The sequence below is a fragment of the Bufo gargarizans genome, chromosome 11 (assembly GCF_014858855.1).
Source record: "Bufo gargarizans isolate SCDJY-AF-19 chromosome 11, ASM1485885v1, whole genome shotgun sequence".
NCBI lineage: Eukaryota > Metazoa > Chordata > Amphibia > Anura > Bufonidae > Bufo > Bufo gargarizans.
In genome coordinates this window covers 45,832,480-45,850,132 of record NC_058090.1, presented here as the reverse complement: position 1 = coordinate 45,850,132, position 17,653 = coordinate 45,832,480, and the positions used below count along the sequence as shown (strand labels likewise).

Below are 17,653 nucleotides of genomic sequence, written 5' to 3'. Positions count from 1 at the left end.
TCAGACCCCACAAGGGTCCCATAGTGGGACAAAAATAAAAAATAAAGTGTTTTTCATAATATATATTTTTTTGTTTCAAGTAAAAAAAAGAAATTCCAAAATAAAACACATAAAATTGTGAAAAAAAATAGAAAAACAGACACATTGGGTATTGCCGCATCCGTAACGACCGGCTCTATAAAAATATCCACCTCCTCACCTGAACTCCATAGAAAAAATAAAAACAGCAAAAACAAAATTTTTTTGTCACCTTACATCACAAAAAGTGCAACACCAAGCGATCAAAAAGGCATATGCCCCCAAAATAGTACCAATCAAACAGTCACCTCATCCTGCAAAAAATTAGCCCCTACCTAAGACAGTTGTCCAAAAAATAAAGCTATGGCAGAATATGGAGACACTAAAACATGATTTATTTTGTTTCAAAAATGCATTTATTGTGTAAAACTTAAATAAATAAATAAAAGTTGACATATTAGGTATTGCCACGTCCGTAACAACCTGCTGTATAAAAATATCACATGACCCAACCCCTGAGATGAACACCGTAAAAAAATAAAAACTGTGTCAAAAAAAGCTATTTTTTTTCACCTTATATCACAAAAAGTGTAATACCAAGCGATCAAAAAGTCATATGCACCCTTAAGTAGTACTAATCAAGCCATCATCTCATACCGAAAAAAATGACCCCCTTCATAAGACAGTCGCCCAAAATAAAAAAACTATGGCTTTCAGAATATGGAGACACAAAAAAATATATATATTTTTTTAAAATGCTTTATTATGTAAAACTGAAACAAACAACCAAAAAAAGTAGTCCTATTTGGTATTGTCCGTAACAAACTGCTCTATAAAAATAGCACATGATCTAACCTGTCAGATGAACATTGCAAAAAATAAAAACGGTGCCAAAACAGCAATTTTTTGTTACCTTACCTCACAAAGTGTAATATAGAGCCACCAAAAATCATATGTACCCTAAAATACAGTCCTGATCAAAAGTTTAAGACCACCTGAAAAATTGCACAAAATCATATTTTACATTGTTGGAACTTAACAAGGTTCCAAGTAGAGCTTCAACATGCAATAAGAAGAAATGAGAGTCAGACAAAACATTTTTTGAGCATTCATTTAATTGAAAATAACGATTAAACTGAAACAGGCTGTTTTTCAGCTGATCCAAATTTTAGGACCACATGCCTTTAAAAGGCCAAATCTGTGCAAAGATGTGGATTCATTGTCATTTTCTGTCAGGTAGTCACACGTTGTGATGGCAAAGGCAAAAAACTCTCCCTTTTTGAATGTGGTCGGGTCGTTGAACTGCATAAGCAGGGTCTCTCACAGCGCGCCATCGCTGCTGAGGTGGGACGCAGTAAGACAGTAATTTGGAATTTCTTAAATAATCCTGAGGGTTATGGAACAAAAAAGTCAAGTGGAAGACCCAAAATAGTTTCATCAGCACTGAGCCGGAGGATCCAATTGGCTGTCCGTCAAGACACTGGACGATCCTCGACCCAAATTAAGGCCCTTACTGGTGCTGACTGCAGCCCCATAACCATCAGACGGCATCTGAGACTGAAGGGCTTCAAAAACAAAAAACGTCTTTAAAGACCTCGTCTCCTTGAACGCCACAGAACTGCTCGTTTGGACTTTGCAAGAGAGCACCAAACATGGGACATTCAAAGGTGGAAGAAAGTTTTATTCTCTGATGAGAAAAAATTTAACCTTGATGGTCCTGATGGTTTCCAACGTTACTGGTATGACAAGCAGATCCCACCTGAGATGTTTTCTACGCGCCACAGTGGAGGGGGCGCCATAATGGTCTGGGGTGCTTTTTCCTTCAGTGGAACAATGGAGATTCAGGAAGTGCAGGGGCGTCAAACGGCCGCTGGCTATGTCCAGATGTTGCAGAGAGCAGAGAGGGATAGATGGCAAGGAAAGTTTACAAAAATGGACAACAGTTCCAGACAGTAGATGGCCTTCGTGCGGCCGTCTTCACCACTTGGAGAAATGTTCCCACTCACCTCATGGAAACGCTTGCATCAAGCATGCCGAAACAAATTTTTGAAGTGATAAACAATAATGGCGGAGCTACTCATTACTGAGTTGATGTTTGGAAGTTGGATTTCCGTTTTGGCGGGGTTTAGTTTTTTTTGGAGGTGTGGTCCTAAACTTTTGATCAGCTGGAAAACAGCCTGTTTCAGTTTATTCGTTGTTTTCATTAAATTGAATGCTCAAAAAATGTTTTGTCTCACTCCCATTTCTTCTTGTTGCATGTTGAAGCTCTACTTGGAACTTTGTTAAGATCCAGCCATGCTAAATATGATTTTTTGCCATTTTTCAAGTGGTCTTAAACTTTTGATCAGGACTGTAGTACAAAACTGCCACCTTATCCCGTAGTTTACAAAATGGGGTCACTTTTTTGTAGTTTCTACTCTAGGGGAGCATCAGGGGGTCTTCAAATGTGACATGCCAACTTAAAATTATCCCAGTGAAATCTGCCTTCCAAAAACCATATGGCGTTCCTTTCCTTCTGCGCCCTGCCATGTGCCCGTACAGCAGTTTACGACCACATATGGTGTGTTTCTGTAAACTACAGAATCAGAGTAATAAATATTGAGTTTTGTTTGGCTGTTAACCCTTGCTTTGTTACTGGAAAAAATGGATTCAAATGGAAAATCTGCCCAAAAAGTGAAATTCTAAAATTTCATCCCTATTTTCCTTTAATTCTTTTGAAACACCTAAAGGGTTAACAAAGTTTGTCAAATCAGTTTTGAATACCTTGAGGGGTGTCGTTTCTAAAATGGGGCCATTTAAGTCTCACAAAGTGACTTCAGACCTGAACTGTTCTTTAAATATTGGGTTTTGGAAATTTTCGTAATTTTAAGATTTGCTTCTAAACTTCTAAGCCTTCTAACGTCCAAAAGAAGTGGACATATGGGAAATGTAAAGTAATGTCTATTTTAGGAGGTATCACTATCTGTTTTAAAAGCAGAGAAATTAACATTTAGAAAATTGCGACAAATTTTTGGTAAATTTTATTATTTTTTTATAAATAAAAATAAAATATTTTAATTCAAATTTACCACTGTCATGTAGTACAATATGTGATAAGAAAACAGTCCCAGAATGGCTTAGATAAGTAAAAGAAGCGTTTTAAAGTTATTACCACATAAAGTGACACGTCAGATTTGCCTGGTCCTTAAGGTGAAAAATGGCAGGTTCCTGAAGGGGTTAAAGTGCGTGTGCATCTTGTGGACTGCGAAATATATATGGCCGTGTGAATGCACCCCTATAATCACGCATCAGCAAGGTACAGACAAATTGTGTACATTTTGAGGGCTGTCGTGAGACCAAAGTTGCAGAGTAGTCAGAGTCTTTGGGGCACATTTTTTAACACGACATGAAGCGCTAAAATATTGGCTTAAAAGTGGATTAACTGATGTGCATCTAATTTATCAAGCAATTAAAACAAGAAATAATAAAAACAAGTAAAGTAGGCTTTTACCACCTTTTCTTTGGATAGTTGAAAAATGCTATTCAGAGGATAACCCCTTTAACTGTGCTCAGTTGTGTGGCTCCAACAAACATCGAAAGCACCATTCACATCAGTGTGCACAAACACATGACTATGGCTGCCACAATGTAAGCCAGCTCAGATGGGAATATTGATGTAAATGGGGATTTAGGTCCATAAGACTCACTGTCTATATAGAAACCTTCTGTTACCTGGATGCTGTAAAATCTAGCAAGCGTAGATTTGTGTAGATCTGGGAGAGTGGATGGCACTCAATGGAGATTACCGATACCTACCCCTGTTGTAAAATTTGTGTGATGGGCGCCATGCAGTAACTAATAAACAATTTTTGCTTACTAGCGCTCATTGGTTATTACCACCTCTTGTCCCTCAGTGATAAGTTATATCTGTGTGACAGGAGCCATGCAGTAACCAGTAAGCACTATCCCTTACTGGCACTCATTGGTTAACCCTTTAATAGCCAGGCCTGAAAATGCCTTAAAGGGGTTGTCTCACTTCAGCAAGTGGCATTTATTATGTAGAGAAAGTTAATACAAGGCGGCACTTACTAATGTATTGTTATTATTCATATTGCCTCCTTTGCTGTCTGGATTCATTTTTCCATCAAATTATACGCTGCTCGTTTTCATAGCTACGACCACCCTGCAATCCAGCAGCGGTGGTCGTACTTGCACACTATAGGGAAAAGTGCTGACTTCTCTAGTGGCCAGGACCATGGGAGCACATGGTCCTGGCCACTACTGCTTTTTCCGACAGTGTGCAAGCACAGCCACCACTGCTGGATTGCAGGGTGGTCATAACTATGAAAACGAGCAGCGTTTAATGTGATAGAAAAATTAATCCAGCCAGCAAAGGAAGTAATATGGACGATCACAATACATTAGTAAGTGCCTTGTATTAACTTTCTCTAAATGATAAATGCTATTTGCTGAAGTGAGACACCCCCTTTATTGACCAGACACTTTTTCGTGATTTAGCACACAGCTGTAACTTTTTATTTCTTATGTGACACACTGGACTTTAAATGATAAGGTGGCAGTTTTTAAATTTTTTTTTTTTTAGCATTTTTAATAAAAAAAATTTCTTTAGGGAAAACTGTATAAAAAATGTTTTTTTTGTTTTTTTTTAAACTGACACTAAAATAAATTATTAAAATTGGCTCCCTATATTGTGTCAGTCGTTTTAATATAGAATATGTATAGTTTCACATGAATAGGGGGATAACGGCCATAGTTTTGGTTGGCTGGGGTGTTTTTTAATTTTTCTCTAAATCTTATTATATTTTTTTACTTATTTTTTATTTATTTTTTATATAAGAAGTCATCAAAGCTTTTGGTGGACACTGACACTGTTGCTCTGTTTCCACTGTAACTTGGGCATCCAACGGTGCCCGACTGTGGGGGCATTTTACACAGGCTCTGCTATGCCTAAATCACCCGGAAATCACATGATTGCTGGGTCCCAATAGAGGAGGCATTATAGTCGCTTCCTCTATTAATTCCATAGCTATCATTGAGCACTATGCGTCGAGGAAAGGAGAAGACAGAAGCGGTAGTAAATTGCTTCCATCTTCTCCTCAGGGCACTGACAGCTGGGGACCTGACCTTCTCCTTCTTTGTTTCTGTCCAGCAGGATAGGGGTTGCAAAATGTAGCTGTGTGCACCCCTGGTATAGAGGATGGGTATCTCATCCCACCGGTCCATGCAACAGCAAAACTGTCATAAATAAAGAGTTAGAATGAAAGAGAATAGTCCATTATCCAATACAAATATGTCTGCTCATGGTCATGTTCCCCTGAATGTATGGGTATTATGCTAAAAAGCTCAGAAATAACTCAAAATACAAGGACTGTATGTTCAGTTTCTACTGCATTTCCCTGAATTAATCCCCCTAGTATCTCTGATGGGTTCAGTGACATTACTTAAGTCATTTATTTTCTTTCTCTCCTTCTTTCACTCTCATAGAAGAGGAGAGCTGAGGAAACCTAAATTCTTTCACAGTCATCTATCAAACCCTGCCAAGAGACCCTCATTTATTTTTCTAACCACATACAGTTTTAGCGCCAATGGCTAGATGTAGAATTTTTTTCTTTTTGGGAGTATATTACCCCTACCATCTTGTATACTTTACACCTTTTCATAAAGTAGATTAGCTGCTCTCTAGGGGAGTATTATTTATGACCTAGAAGTTGTCAGTCTCTGAAAGCTGAAGTTAAGCCTGCTGCTCTCCATTCCTGTAGCTAAGACCTGTAAAATCAGACGTCTTAATGCGCTCAATATTAGGGGCTAGCTTAATCTAACCATAACACCATTAATTCATTTTATGGCAGTGTATGACCAGCTAATGCATGTAAGCTGGTCATACACACTGGCATAGCTTATAGGGGGTGCAGCTCTAACCGGGCAAACAGGCCCATTCTACTGCAGTAAATAAGAAGACAGCAGAACTAAACAGTCCAGTCACATTATTCTGACCCCCAGCTAATATCCAGAGTAACCTCCATGTGCAGCACCGACAGCAGCTAGGTGGGCAGGGAGTGACTTAATAAGGTCCTGGTAGGTTGTCACAGGTATCTGGAGCCAGGCTGACTGCAGTGCATCCCAAGCTGCTGGACGTGAGTGGAGGAGGATCCATAGAGATGATCCCACAAATGTTCAATTGGGTCCAAGTCTGGGGAATTAGGGGTCCAGGGTAGTACTTGAAAGTCTTGGTCATGCTCTTCCAACCAATGTCAGACATTTCTAGCTGTGTGAAACGTTGCATTTTAGTGCTGGTAGATCCCATCCGCCCCAGGGAAGACAATCAGCATGTATTGGTGTACGTGATCTGCCAGAGGATGCCACGAAAACATTCCCCAGACCATAACGCTGCCATCAGCAGCTTGTGTTTTTCCAGCAATGGCTTCAGGGTGTTTGCTCTCTGATGTTTCTCACCTGACACGCCAACATCAATCTGTTTGATGAAGCAGAAAACGTGACTCATTGGAGAAGGCAACCCTTGGCCAATTAGTGGAAGTCCAATTTTGGCGGTGAGCTGCTCTACTATAGCGTGTCGTTCTGCCCTCGCATATCTTCGTAGCTGATGTTCACCTCACACATCAATGGTAAGTGGTGCTTCACAGTTTCCACGTTGTTTATTCACAATGCTGCTATTTGTCCACTCATGATACGCTTTCACCACAGCAGCACACAAACAGTTCACAAACCGTGCAGTTTCTGAAATACTGCCACCCTTGGCCCGAAAGCCAATAATCATGCCCTTTTGTAACTCTGAGAAATTGCCTCTTTTACCCATGACAACAATAAGGGCTATGTGTGCAGACAGCCTATTGCACACCTTATATACCCACCGGGTCAGCTCACCACACGGGACTTCTTTCATGAGCTAACGTGCTGCTGACATCGAAAAGTAGAAAGTGGTCATAATGTGACTCGACTGTGTATATGAGCTTCACGTGGAGGTACAAATGTGGACAACCCCTTTTAAATCTAGAGGTTATATAACCAGTGCATAACTTTTTGTCATATGATGATAAATATAGAACTGTAATAGTTAGACCCTGTAGACTGGACAATTTATATCAGACACACAATTGTTATCTAATGTTATGAACATCCCAGATATGTCTATCTCACATCTATCTATCTATCTATCTATCTCATAGCTATCTATCCATCACCTACATAGCAGACACTGACGTCCCATTATCCATAATTGTTGATTAATATACTATTGTCTTTGGACTGCTCAGTGACAACCACTATTGGCACTGTAACCATTCATCACATCAATAGGTTCACATTTGTTAGACCCCTGACTATAGAATAATAAATATCTATTTAAATAAAGGGTGATAAAATTCTTCATACCTGATTGCCTCATGCTAGAGCCATTTATTTTTGCATCTTTGATAACGAGGTGCTTGATCCATAGTGTCGGTGCTGTGATGTCTACAAAATAATAAGCTCATGCAATAAATGAGTTGTTTCCTTATGCAACAATATAATAACCAGATACATTTAGAAACAGTCTTGGCAGTGTCGAACTATGGTGCCAGGGGCCTACCAGTAAAATTCATTAAGGGGCCCACTGTGCAGCTGTATGCAAATATTACCTCTAAGGCTAATTTCACACTGGTGTTTTGGCTTTCCGTTTGTGAGATCTGTTCAGGGCTCTCACAAGCGGTCCAAAACGGATCAGTTCTGTGCCATGTGTTACTTGTGCAGCGGGTGGCGGACTAGGGGCGCACCGGGCAGTTTTCAGCTTTGTTTTCGCCAAGTCTGTGCTTAACTTTGAATGGTGCATGTCATCATAAATCCAAAATGCTCTTGCCTTATTTCTTAAAGGGGATTCAGGGTTCAACTTCCCTGAGATGAAGAATAGTAATGGTAGTAGTGGGTGTAGAGCCATCAGTATCCTATCAGTTGTGCCAGGCAAGAAGATCCACCACTGCAGTTAACCAATTTAACCGACCACATGATGTATCTGGACTCCCGTGTCTGAGGTCACACATATCAATTTTTTGGTGCAAGGTTTTTGTTTTAACCCCTAGGGTATGTACAACACTGCATGCTTCACTGTCATGGTGGGGAGTGGGGGAAACCCCCCACTGTACAATGTAAAGCAGACGGACAAGCAATTAGGCCTGAGGCTGGGATAAGGGAGTTGGTCACCTCCTATTGCATCCCTAATCCTCGCCCTAACTCCTCACCGTATGAGCGGACCTGGATGGTAGGACGGCTCATACCCTGGAAACCTAGGACCCTGAGTCACCCTGATAGTCCCTTAAATAGAGAAAGGGGATGAGATGACCTGTTCATCACAGACACGGATGAACAGGAATCTCATTGGCCTAGCTGCCAGGGAAGAGACAAACAGCGCACAGCTACTGGATCGGCAGGTAAGAGCCCCGAACAACACACTTACCTGCCGCTGCAACTACGATGACTGGACCCCATGCAGATGTACTGGAACCCGTTCACCTCACAGGACACAGCACAAAACACAAAAAAACGGAATCCAGCAAACCACAAACTGCCTGGACCCCCATGCGGATAGGATGCATGGCAGCCCCAGCAGAGCTGCACACTTATTAGTGGTTCCCCCTCCGAGGAACCCCTGAGACCCCCTCACCGGAGGTACAGACAATCAAGGAGGTGTCTAGCAACCATGCCGGGCATTACACCAAACATACCAGAACTAGAACACCAAACTAGGAATAACAACAAATCCCAAAAACAAACCCACACCAAACATAACAACAGGTAAGGTAGGGAACAAGGAGGACAACATAGGGAGAGATTCCTAAAGACCTTGGTGTTCCACAAGGAGGACCTCACGGACAGGTGAAACATCCAGAGAGCAGCAAAGCTCCTTCTCCTACAAAGGCAGACAAACAACTGACCTCATTCTCACATCTCCAACATAAGAAGAGCCATGAGGCCACACCCATCTCCACCTTGCACACTTCTTTAACCCTAAACAAAACAAAATGGGAAGGAACACCAGCCTTAAAGGGGAAGTATAAAATCATGCTAACAACACGTTGCCACCAGCAACAAGCATGCACGGCAAAAGTGTCATGGTCCACTACTACCTGACCATGACAGCCGTGACATCCACAGAGGGGTCCTGTTACTAGATCAATTGAGCAGATAGCCAGGGAAACCCATGGAACCGGTGCTGCGTTCCTCATTCAGTGGTACTACATCTTCTACTGGTTCAGTTACATCTATGCAGAGATGTGGAGCACCATGTCCACCACCGACTGGCTCATGAAGTTCTAAATAAGGTTAATTAGTCAATTCTGTAACTTTTTCAGGTTCCAGATGCTAACGTTTGGTTTGGAGCCACCTCTATACACAATATGTGAACATTGTTTTAGTTCACTCAAATCCCTTTTCAGAAGCAACAGACTTCTCTATGAATACATTTATTCATTTTCATACTGGCTGACGCAAATCTAGTCTAGAAATATTCTGGAACTGTTCCAAAGATGTGACAGCAAATGCAGCTTTATGCAAAACTCATTCCAATCAAGATGAAAGAGACCAAGCTGTGTGCGGCAATTGCAACAATCAACTGAATACAAGTATAAGATCCACATACTCTATAGTTGGTCTGCCCTTTGACCTTTTTTGGACCAATGGATATATTTGGCATGTGAAAATCTTTTTTTTTTTAAATGTTGATGAGGAAGAACTATGAAATAAAAATGTGAATTTAAAGGGCAATTCAGATTACATGTTATAGCATATAACTAGGATATACCATAACATCATGATTAATGGGTATGTATTATACAGCATATTGCCTATCTTGTACATTTATATATTGCCCCCACATTCCACAGAGCTGTACAGAGATGGTCACTGCTCGCATTGGTCCTGTTCTCCAATGGGGCTCACAATCTAAATTCCAATTTCACCTATTAGTATTTTTTTTTGTACTAGAGAAAAAAAGGGTGGCAGGGGAAGAATATAAAAGCTCAATGTAGACATTGCCCTTGGTCAGAAGTTTCTCATCTGATTCCACTTAGGTTTACCTTGGGGTTTGCATTTCCATGAGCAGCAGCTACGACGACGGCAGAGGCCCAGGGCGGATGTATGAGATCAGCCATAAGGGTGATCGCATACGTTTTAACCTTTCAAATGCCATGGTCAAATGTGACCACGGCATCTGAGCGGTGCAGACATGGGAACCGTGCGCTACCGTGCCCGTAACAGCGTTACCCGTCTGAGATCGGGGTGAAGAAAATAAAAAAATTGGTTTTTTTTCAGTATTAAAATGCAAAAAAAAACTATACAAGTGTGGTATCATTTTAATCGTACTGACCTGAAAAATGAAGGTAATAGGTAAATGTTACCATGCAGAGAGCACATGGAAAAATAAAAACAGCTATGGCTCTGGGAATGCAGGAAGTGAAAAATGAAAATGCAAAAACTGAAAATCGCAAGGTTAATGCTGTCTTCCTGTTGTGTCTAGCAGGTCTGAGATGACTGCAGGCATACTCAGTAGTGAACTTTCTACTGAACATGTGCAGCACAATGTCAGGCATGGCAACTAAGGGCCTTGGAGCAGCATGAAGATACCTCAAATATAGGACAGGGGGAGTGAGGACTGATTATCTATCACCACTAGAACATTCTGCTTATCACTAATTATAGTATAAGGACAGGAGAGAACCCAGGAGAGGTGAGAACTGATTCTCTATCACCACTAGAACACCCTGCTTATCACTGCTTATAGTATAAGGACAGAAGAGAACACAGGAGAGGGGACAACTGATTATCTATCACCACTAGAACACCCTGCTTATCATTGATTATAGTATAAGGACAGGAGAGAACACAGGAGACGGGACACATGATTATCTGTCACCACTATAACACCCTGCTTATCACTGCTTATAGTATAAGGGCAGGACAAAACACATTAGAGGGGATAACTGATTATCTATCACCACTAGAACACCCTGCTTATCAATGATTATAGTATGACAGGAGAGAACACAGGAGAGGTGAGAACTCATTATCATCACTAGAACACGCTGCTTATCTCCGATTATAGTACAAGGGAAAGGGGAGGAGACAGGAGAGATGAGAACTGATTATCTATCACCACTGGAACTCCCTTTTTATCGCTGATTTTGATAAATAAGGGATTTTGCTTAACAGAACATAAAAACATATTTATAATGAACATTTCCAAAATTTTACTAAATTTATATGAAAGTTAATACATGAATTACGCAAATTAATAGCAGGTAATATTTTTTTAAGGTGGGGTCGGAGTGGGTACATTTGCAAGTTGCGGTTGATAAATCTGGTGTACATCTAATTAACATAGCTAGCCACATCCACTTTTGAAAAGTGGCAAAAGCGGCATAAAATCATAAAAAGTCGCACATTTTTGCTAAAAATTATATGTGATAACTTTTGAAACTTTTTTCCACCATAATTCTATCTCAAAGGGAGTGATAAATTCCCCTTATGAGGAACCTCTGAGGGTCTTAGCAGGATTGTCCAAAGTGTATGTTTTCAAAGGGTGTTATTCCAATTTTAGCACTATATTGGGGAACTACTATTTATTATTCATTACATTTGTTTGCTCAAAATAAGTTACTTTTAATTTCTACATGTATTTCAACTAATGTAATAAAAACATGCCAGTGATATTTATTTAGCTAACTTAAAAATATCAAATGCTTAGTATTCCAACTAAACGAACTCAAACCTCAACATTGGGTATGATGTATTATCTTGTACACATTTTAACGGCATTATATTACTACTTGAATCAGCCTGTATTGCATGCAATGACATATGGCCTGCATTGTATATCACCAAATATAACCTGACCAGGATGGAGGTTATTTCCTGAGTCCAAAAATGAACCTGCCCCTGTGTTGAGAACAGGAAATTGCTGACCTGTAGGTCATTGTCACTTTTGGAAACCATCAAGTGGTGAAGAAAATGAAACAAGAAACAGGTGTTGATCACAGCTCCCAGGAAGGAGACAGTTGAATAGCTACAAGGCTTGCATGCAAAATACATGTGAAGTTTGGTGACATTATTTTGATTTGACACATGCCTGATAATGGCCAAATATCTTTGTTTTAGACTGTCCATACGTGATGCATCCCTGGCAGCAGGATTCACATGCCACTGACTCAATGCTAATTGCAGGGCCTTGCCTTCATGTGCAGCCAGGAAAGGTCTGGCCCGGTGATCGCCAGTGAGTGGCAGTGTAATGCTATGTAAATAACCATAAATATGCCAAAAGATGGAACAGGTAGGATTCATCAGATCATTATTAGGAGTGTAGTATTAATCAAGAAATTATTCCTTACCGTCTCCTTCAAATACAGGCCGCGTCTCCATGGTAGGCGTAGGTCTGGATCCGTCATCTGAATTTAGGGTTAGAAAGAAACGGAAAGAAACTACCATTATTGAGGTAAATGCTATCTACTCTACAGAACTGTTGAATGGTTCGGGTTTTGCATGTGGCCCGGCCACGTTAACAGACAAAAACAAGGACACACAAACAACAAATTGTTAATTGTAGTTAAAAACTAAAACTTTATCTACCAGAAACAGTAAAGGCATTAAAATTCTTAACCAGTAAGCTATTCAGTGGGGTGCTATAATAACTTCCTTCTTCCTTTCATCTGAGGTTCTGTGGTTAGATTTATGCACAGCAATATTGTCTGGGAAAATTTAGCACATAAGGGGCCACTAAACAACTCTGATGGGAAAGGGCATATATATATTTTACTGTGCCTCTGATAGTATAGAGATTCTTGACTTAGAGTGGGCCTAGTGTACCTTGGCTGCTGTTCTTTTCCACCTCTCTGTTGTAGCTCTCCAACTTTATTTCTTGTGCTTTCTGATCTTTTTTTTACCTCACTTATAGTCTAGTTATCCTGAGTTGTATTTAGATACCCCTTTTGGCAGACTTTCCCTTTATGTGACCCCCATACATTGTTTACCAGGACTGCCAAGTACATGGAATTCTGCCTGTCAAACAAAAATGGATGGTAGGACAGCACCACTTACTTGAATGCATTCAAGGTACTTTGCGGCAGTGCTCGCGACGCCAGGTCTCGGCCTCAGAGACCCCAAAATTACCAGTGAAGATGAAGAAAGTCATAGCACTCCAAAAGCTTGTTCAGTGTTCTTTAATTCACCAAAGGTTCAGCAGCAACGTTTCGACAACAGTCTTTATCAAGCTTGATAAAGACTGTTGTCGAAACGTTGCTGCTGAACCTTTGGTGAATTAAAGAACACTGAACAAGCTTTTGGAGTGCTGTGACTTTCTTAATCTTCACTGGAATTCTGCCTGAACACAACCTCTGACTTGTTGAAGACCACCCTGCTGACAACCACCTATGGATGAAATCTATATAGTTGTTGACTTGCATGTTATTGGCTGCTATTTTTCAATGACTTCTAGCCTTATTCTCGCCTCTTGTCTTGTTTGATGCTTGTCTTGCCTTACAATTAAGTCATATACCTTGGTTTCCAACCAAAAAAGTTATGATTTTCCAGACACCGGATTGTTTTTTTAAAACTTTTTTAACAGCCCCTCCAAACAGTAGCATTAAAGAAGAAAAGTTGCTGACTGGCAGTTGTTACCTTGTAAGGTCCTGGTCAGCAGTACTTGTTCCTGTCTACTGAACAGAGACATAGTGCTGCATATTGCAGAAGGTGCCTTGCCCATGTAGCCCAGGCTGCCAACTACTGGGTAGTGCAAAAGCTACAGTTCACCTTTCGTCCGATAAAATGACTGTGCCTGTACCAACATCTTCTTACACCAATGGTTTAGTTGCCTCTTGAACCTTTAACTTGTCATGCCACACTCATGTACACCTTTTCCAGCAACTTCACGTGTTACAAAAACACAACTGATAAGCACTGGCATTTCTTCTACATCTCCTACCTTATCCTTCTCATAGCACCATGCAGTGTTCTCCATGACCCTTCCTGCAATTTGCAGGTTTCCTGAGTGTAATACCCTACAGTCTATAAGCTCACATGTACAATGTGCCAGATAACAACCCATGCTCTGCTTCCATAGGTTCTTATTTGACCAATGGATATTTGTGAGACTCAATAAGACCCTAGATGAGAGAATTTTTTTTTCAACAATTGCAAAAGTTTTGGAAGCAAAGTATCCTATGATATCAGCACAAACATCAAGAGAAAGTTCTTCCTAGGGGAGCTGAGATGGACATTGCTCTTCAGCATCTGCTTTTCTAATATACTGTGTGATTAAAGAAAATCAGAGGGAAAGATCAGAACCTTTGTAATGATGATTTGATTAAACATATATAGTAATGTAAGAAATTACATCCATATATCAATAGACTTTGAGGATGAGCCAAGTTGCTGTACCTGAAGTTGGCATTTGAATTACAATAACCAGATTAAGGCATTTCTGTGCCCCAGACAAACTAAAACCTCTAGTTCCTAAAGACTTCATGTGCAGAATTTTAATATTTAAAAATGATGTGGTGGGTGGCATGACTCCATTCTGGCCTCTTAACTGATATATACAGCAAGGACTCTTGAAATATAACACAATGGCACACTCATGTTGTTCCACGCAAAAGTAATTGAAACAAGTCTTGTGAAATCCAGGATGTCTAGAAACCAATCATTGGATGATGAACATCAAAGGCAGCGGTCAGCCCTTGATCTTTTGTTTACCGCTACAGTACATAATGCGACCAAAGTATTAGTTGTGTGGGAAGATAACATTCCCTATGGACCCAAAAATGGCCATTGTTTTCATCTTTTGATAATCTGCACCTATTAAAGTACATCTCCGGTGAAAAGAAAAACTGCACAGTACCCTTAGAGCATCATATACAGTACCTTTGCACAACCTTTCTATGTTACCCTGTATGCATGGTGACATGACTGAGTGCATTTCACCTGCCTTGCTGTTTGTATAATTCCTGTGTTGTAACATTTCTGATTAGATTATCTCTGTGACATCAGTGTTTATTATTCCTGTACTGTGACATCATGGTGTGCATTATCCCCGTACTGTGACATCACTGTGCTCATTATCCCTGTATTGTGACATCACTGTGTTCATTATCTATGTACTGTGACATCACTGTAGTTATTGTCTCAGTACTGTGACATCATTGTACGTGTTAACCTTGTATTGTGACATCACTGTGTGCATTAACCCTTTACAGTGACATCACTGTTTGCATTATCCCTGTACTGTGACATCACTGTGCTCATTGTCTCAGTACTGTAATATCACAGTGCTCATTATTCCTGTATTGTGACATCACTCTGTTTATTATCTCTGTATTGTGACATCACTGTGCTTGTTAACCCTGTATTGTGACATTACTGTGTTCATTATCTATGTACTGTGACATCAATGTGTGCATTAGCAAAACCATTCATAAACTTTTTTGAACTTGCATCTGAAAGTGGTCCTGGTGGAGTGGGACCCCATGGTTATTTTTTACACCCTTGGTTGTCCATCCAAGATCTATCATCAAAGCTCTTTATATCACTACTCAAATATTTACCACTCAGTCCTAATGTAATAAATACAAATATTCAAATATTTACCACTCAGTCCAATGTAATAAATAAAAAAATACTCGAATGTTTACTACTCAGTTCAATATAATAAATAAAAATAAATGTACAGTTAGGTGCAGATATAACCTATAAATCCACAGCACTTGACTGACATAAGGGTGAATGAGCATGACCACCTTCCCGACAATGAACGACAAATGATCAAATAAACCATTCATTAGTTAACACAATGAGGTGTAACAAGCCAAATGGTGAACTTCTTGGCTGTCCACAAAACAAAGACCCAGTACAAAGAAAACCTAAATATACGAGAACAAAGAATACACTTTACAGCGAAAAGTCACGCTTCTTTAATGCTGCAGTTGGCTGAAAACAAGGCATAATACTGACATAATACCTTTGCTGGTACGCTCTCAGAGCTCCCATGTATGTCATGAGTAAGGGCAGACATCACAACAGCCCGAAACCAGTAGACGAGGATTTTGTTTAACTGGATGTTTGATTTTTAACAGCTGAAATAAAGTACCGTTGCATCGTCTGCGTATTGAGCTGGATTACCTTTCTTTCTACTGGATTTCCACTTACCTGCATCCAAGTGCGGTTGTTCCGTGCTCATAGCAGATGAAGAGCAGGTGAGAGACGTTTCATCTTTTTTGCTCTCGGAGTGAAGGTGCAGGTGAATGGAAATGGTAATGCGTGTGATTCTAAAATCCTTGCGTTTAATAAGATCTGGTTGTGTTTTGAAATGTATTTGGAAACCCATCGCCAAATTCAGTGACCTTCAAGCAGAGGCATAACTTTAAAGGGTTTCTGTCACCAGAATTAACCCTATTAAACTGGCTGACATTCGTGATGTGCTAATGTCAGCAGACCCTAACTGTACTATTTTTAGTACTGCCCCGGTTACTGCACAATTTTAACTTTGATGATATGCAAATTAGCCTCTAGGAGCAGGTGGGGCGTTGTTCCTGTTCCTAGAGGTTCCGTTCTCCCACCTCAAGTCACGCCCTGCTGTCCTTGATTGACAAGGCCAGGCAGCGGTTCGTCTCCTCCTGCTGGCCCTGTGTGCTGGGACTGTGCAGGCGCGAGATTTATCCAGTGCACAGGGCTGGCAGGAGAACATGAACACTGGCCCTGTCAATCAAGGACAGCAGGGTGTGACTTGAGATGGGAGAACGGAGCCTCTAGGAACAGGAACAACGCCCCGTCTGCTCCTAGAGGCTAATTTGCATATTCATCAAAGTTAAAATTGTGCAGTAACCGGGGCAGTACTAAAAATAGTACAGTTAGGGTCTGCTGACATTAGCACATCGCTAATGTCAGCCAGTTTAATACAGCTAATTCTGGTGACAGAAACCCTTTAAGAGGGCAAAAGTTGCAGCTGCACCTAAACCCTGGTGCCTGATGAAGCCCTCTGGGCCCCATGTAATGTACATAACATACTTGGAATGGACTAGTAAAGATTTAGAGATGTTGTGCCTCTGCTCCTAGGCTACCCCTAAGAGGGCAGGTTGTCTGATTGTAGACTTACACGATATAAGAAAAAAAGGAACATTTTTAACTGTACGTCTGGACAAAAAGCTGAAAATGCTTTCTACAAGCTGGGCAATATGTAAGTCCTCTTTCACATGAGCGAGTTTTACAGCGCGGGTGCAATGTGTGACGTGAACGCATAGGACCCGCACTGATTCTTGACCTATTAATTTCAATGTGTCTGTGTACATGAGCATTTTTTTCATGCAGTCAGTTCTGTGTTGCAGTGAAAAACACAGCATGTTCTATATTCATGTGTTTTTCACACAGCCCTGGCCCCATAGAAGTGAATGGGGCTTCAGGAAAAAAACGCATTGCATCCGCAAGCAAGTGCGCATGCAATGCGTTTTTCACTGATGGTTGCTAGGAGATGTTGTTGTTTGTAAACCTTCAGGTTTTTTATCGCGCGCGTGAAAAACGCATCAAAACACATTGCACCTCTGTGGAAAAAACTGAACAACTGAACGCAATTACAGACAAAACTGACTGAACTTGCTTGCAAAATGGT

The 17,653-nt window shown here is 40.5% G+C and overlaps 1 protein-coding gene across 2 annotated transcripts in view; it reads right to left on the bottom strand.

The window, feature by feature from the left end:
- The window catches only part of SMOC1 (SPARC related modular calcium binding 1), a 180,352-nt gene that overhangs the window by 35,905 nt on the left and 126,794 nt on the right, over positions 1-17,653 (bottom strand). Inside the window, exons 6-7 of one of the 2 annotated variants that reach the window (XM_044272697.1) lie at positions 12,390-12,479; positions 7,408-7,488 (exon numbers count right to left, since the gene is read on the bottom strand). In XM_044272697.1, the coding sequence (XP_044128632.1) occupies positions 7,408-7,488; positions 12,390-12,479 (171 nt within the window). The remainder of the gene's footprint in view (positions 1-7,407; positions 7,489-12,389; positions 12,480-17,653) is intronic. The other variant, XM_044272698.1, reaches the window with a different exon arrangement.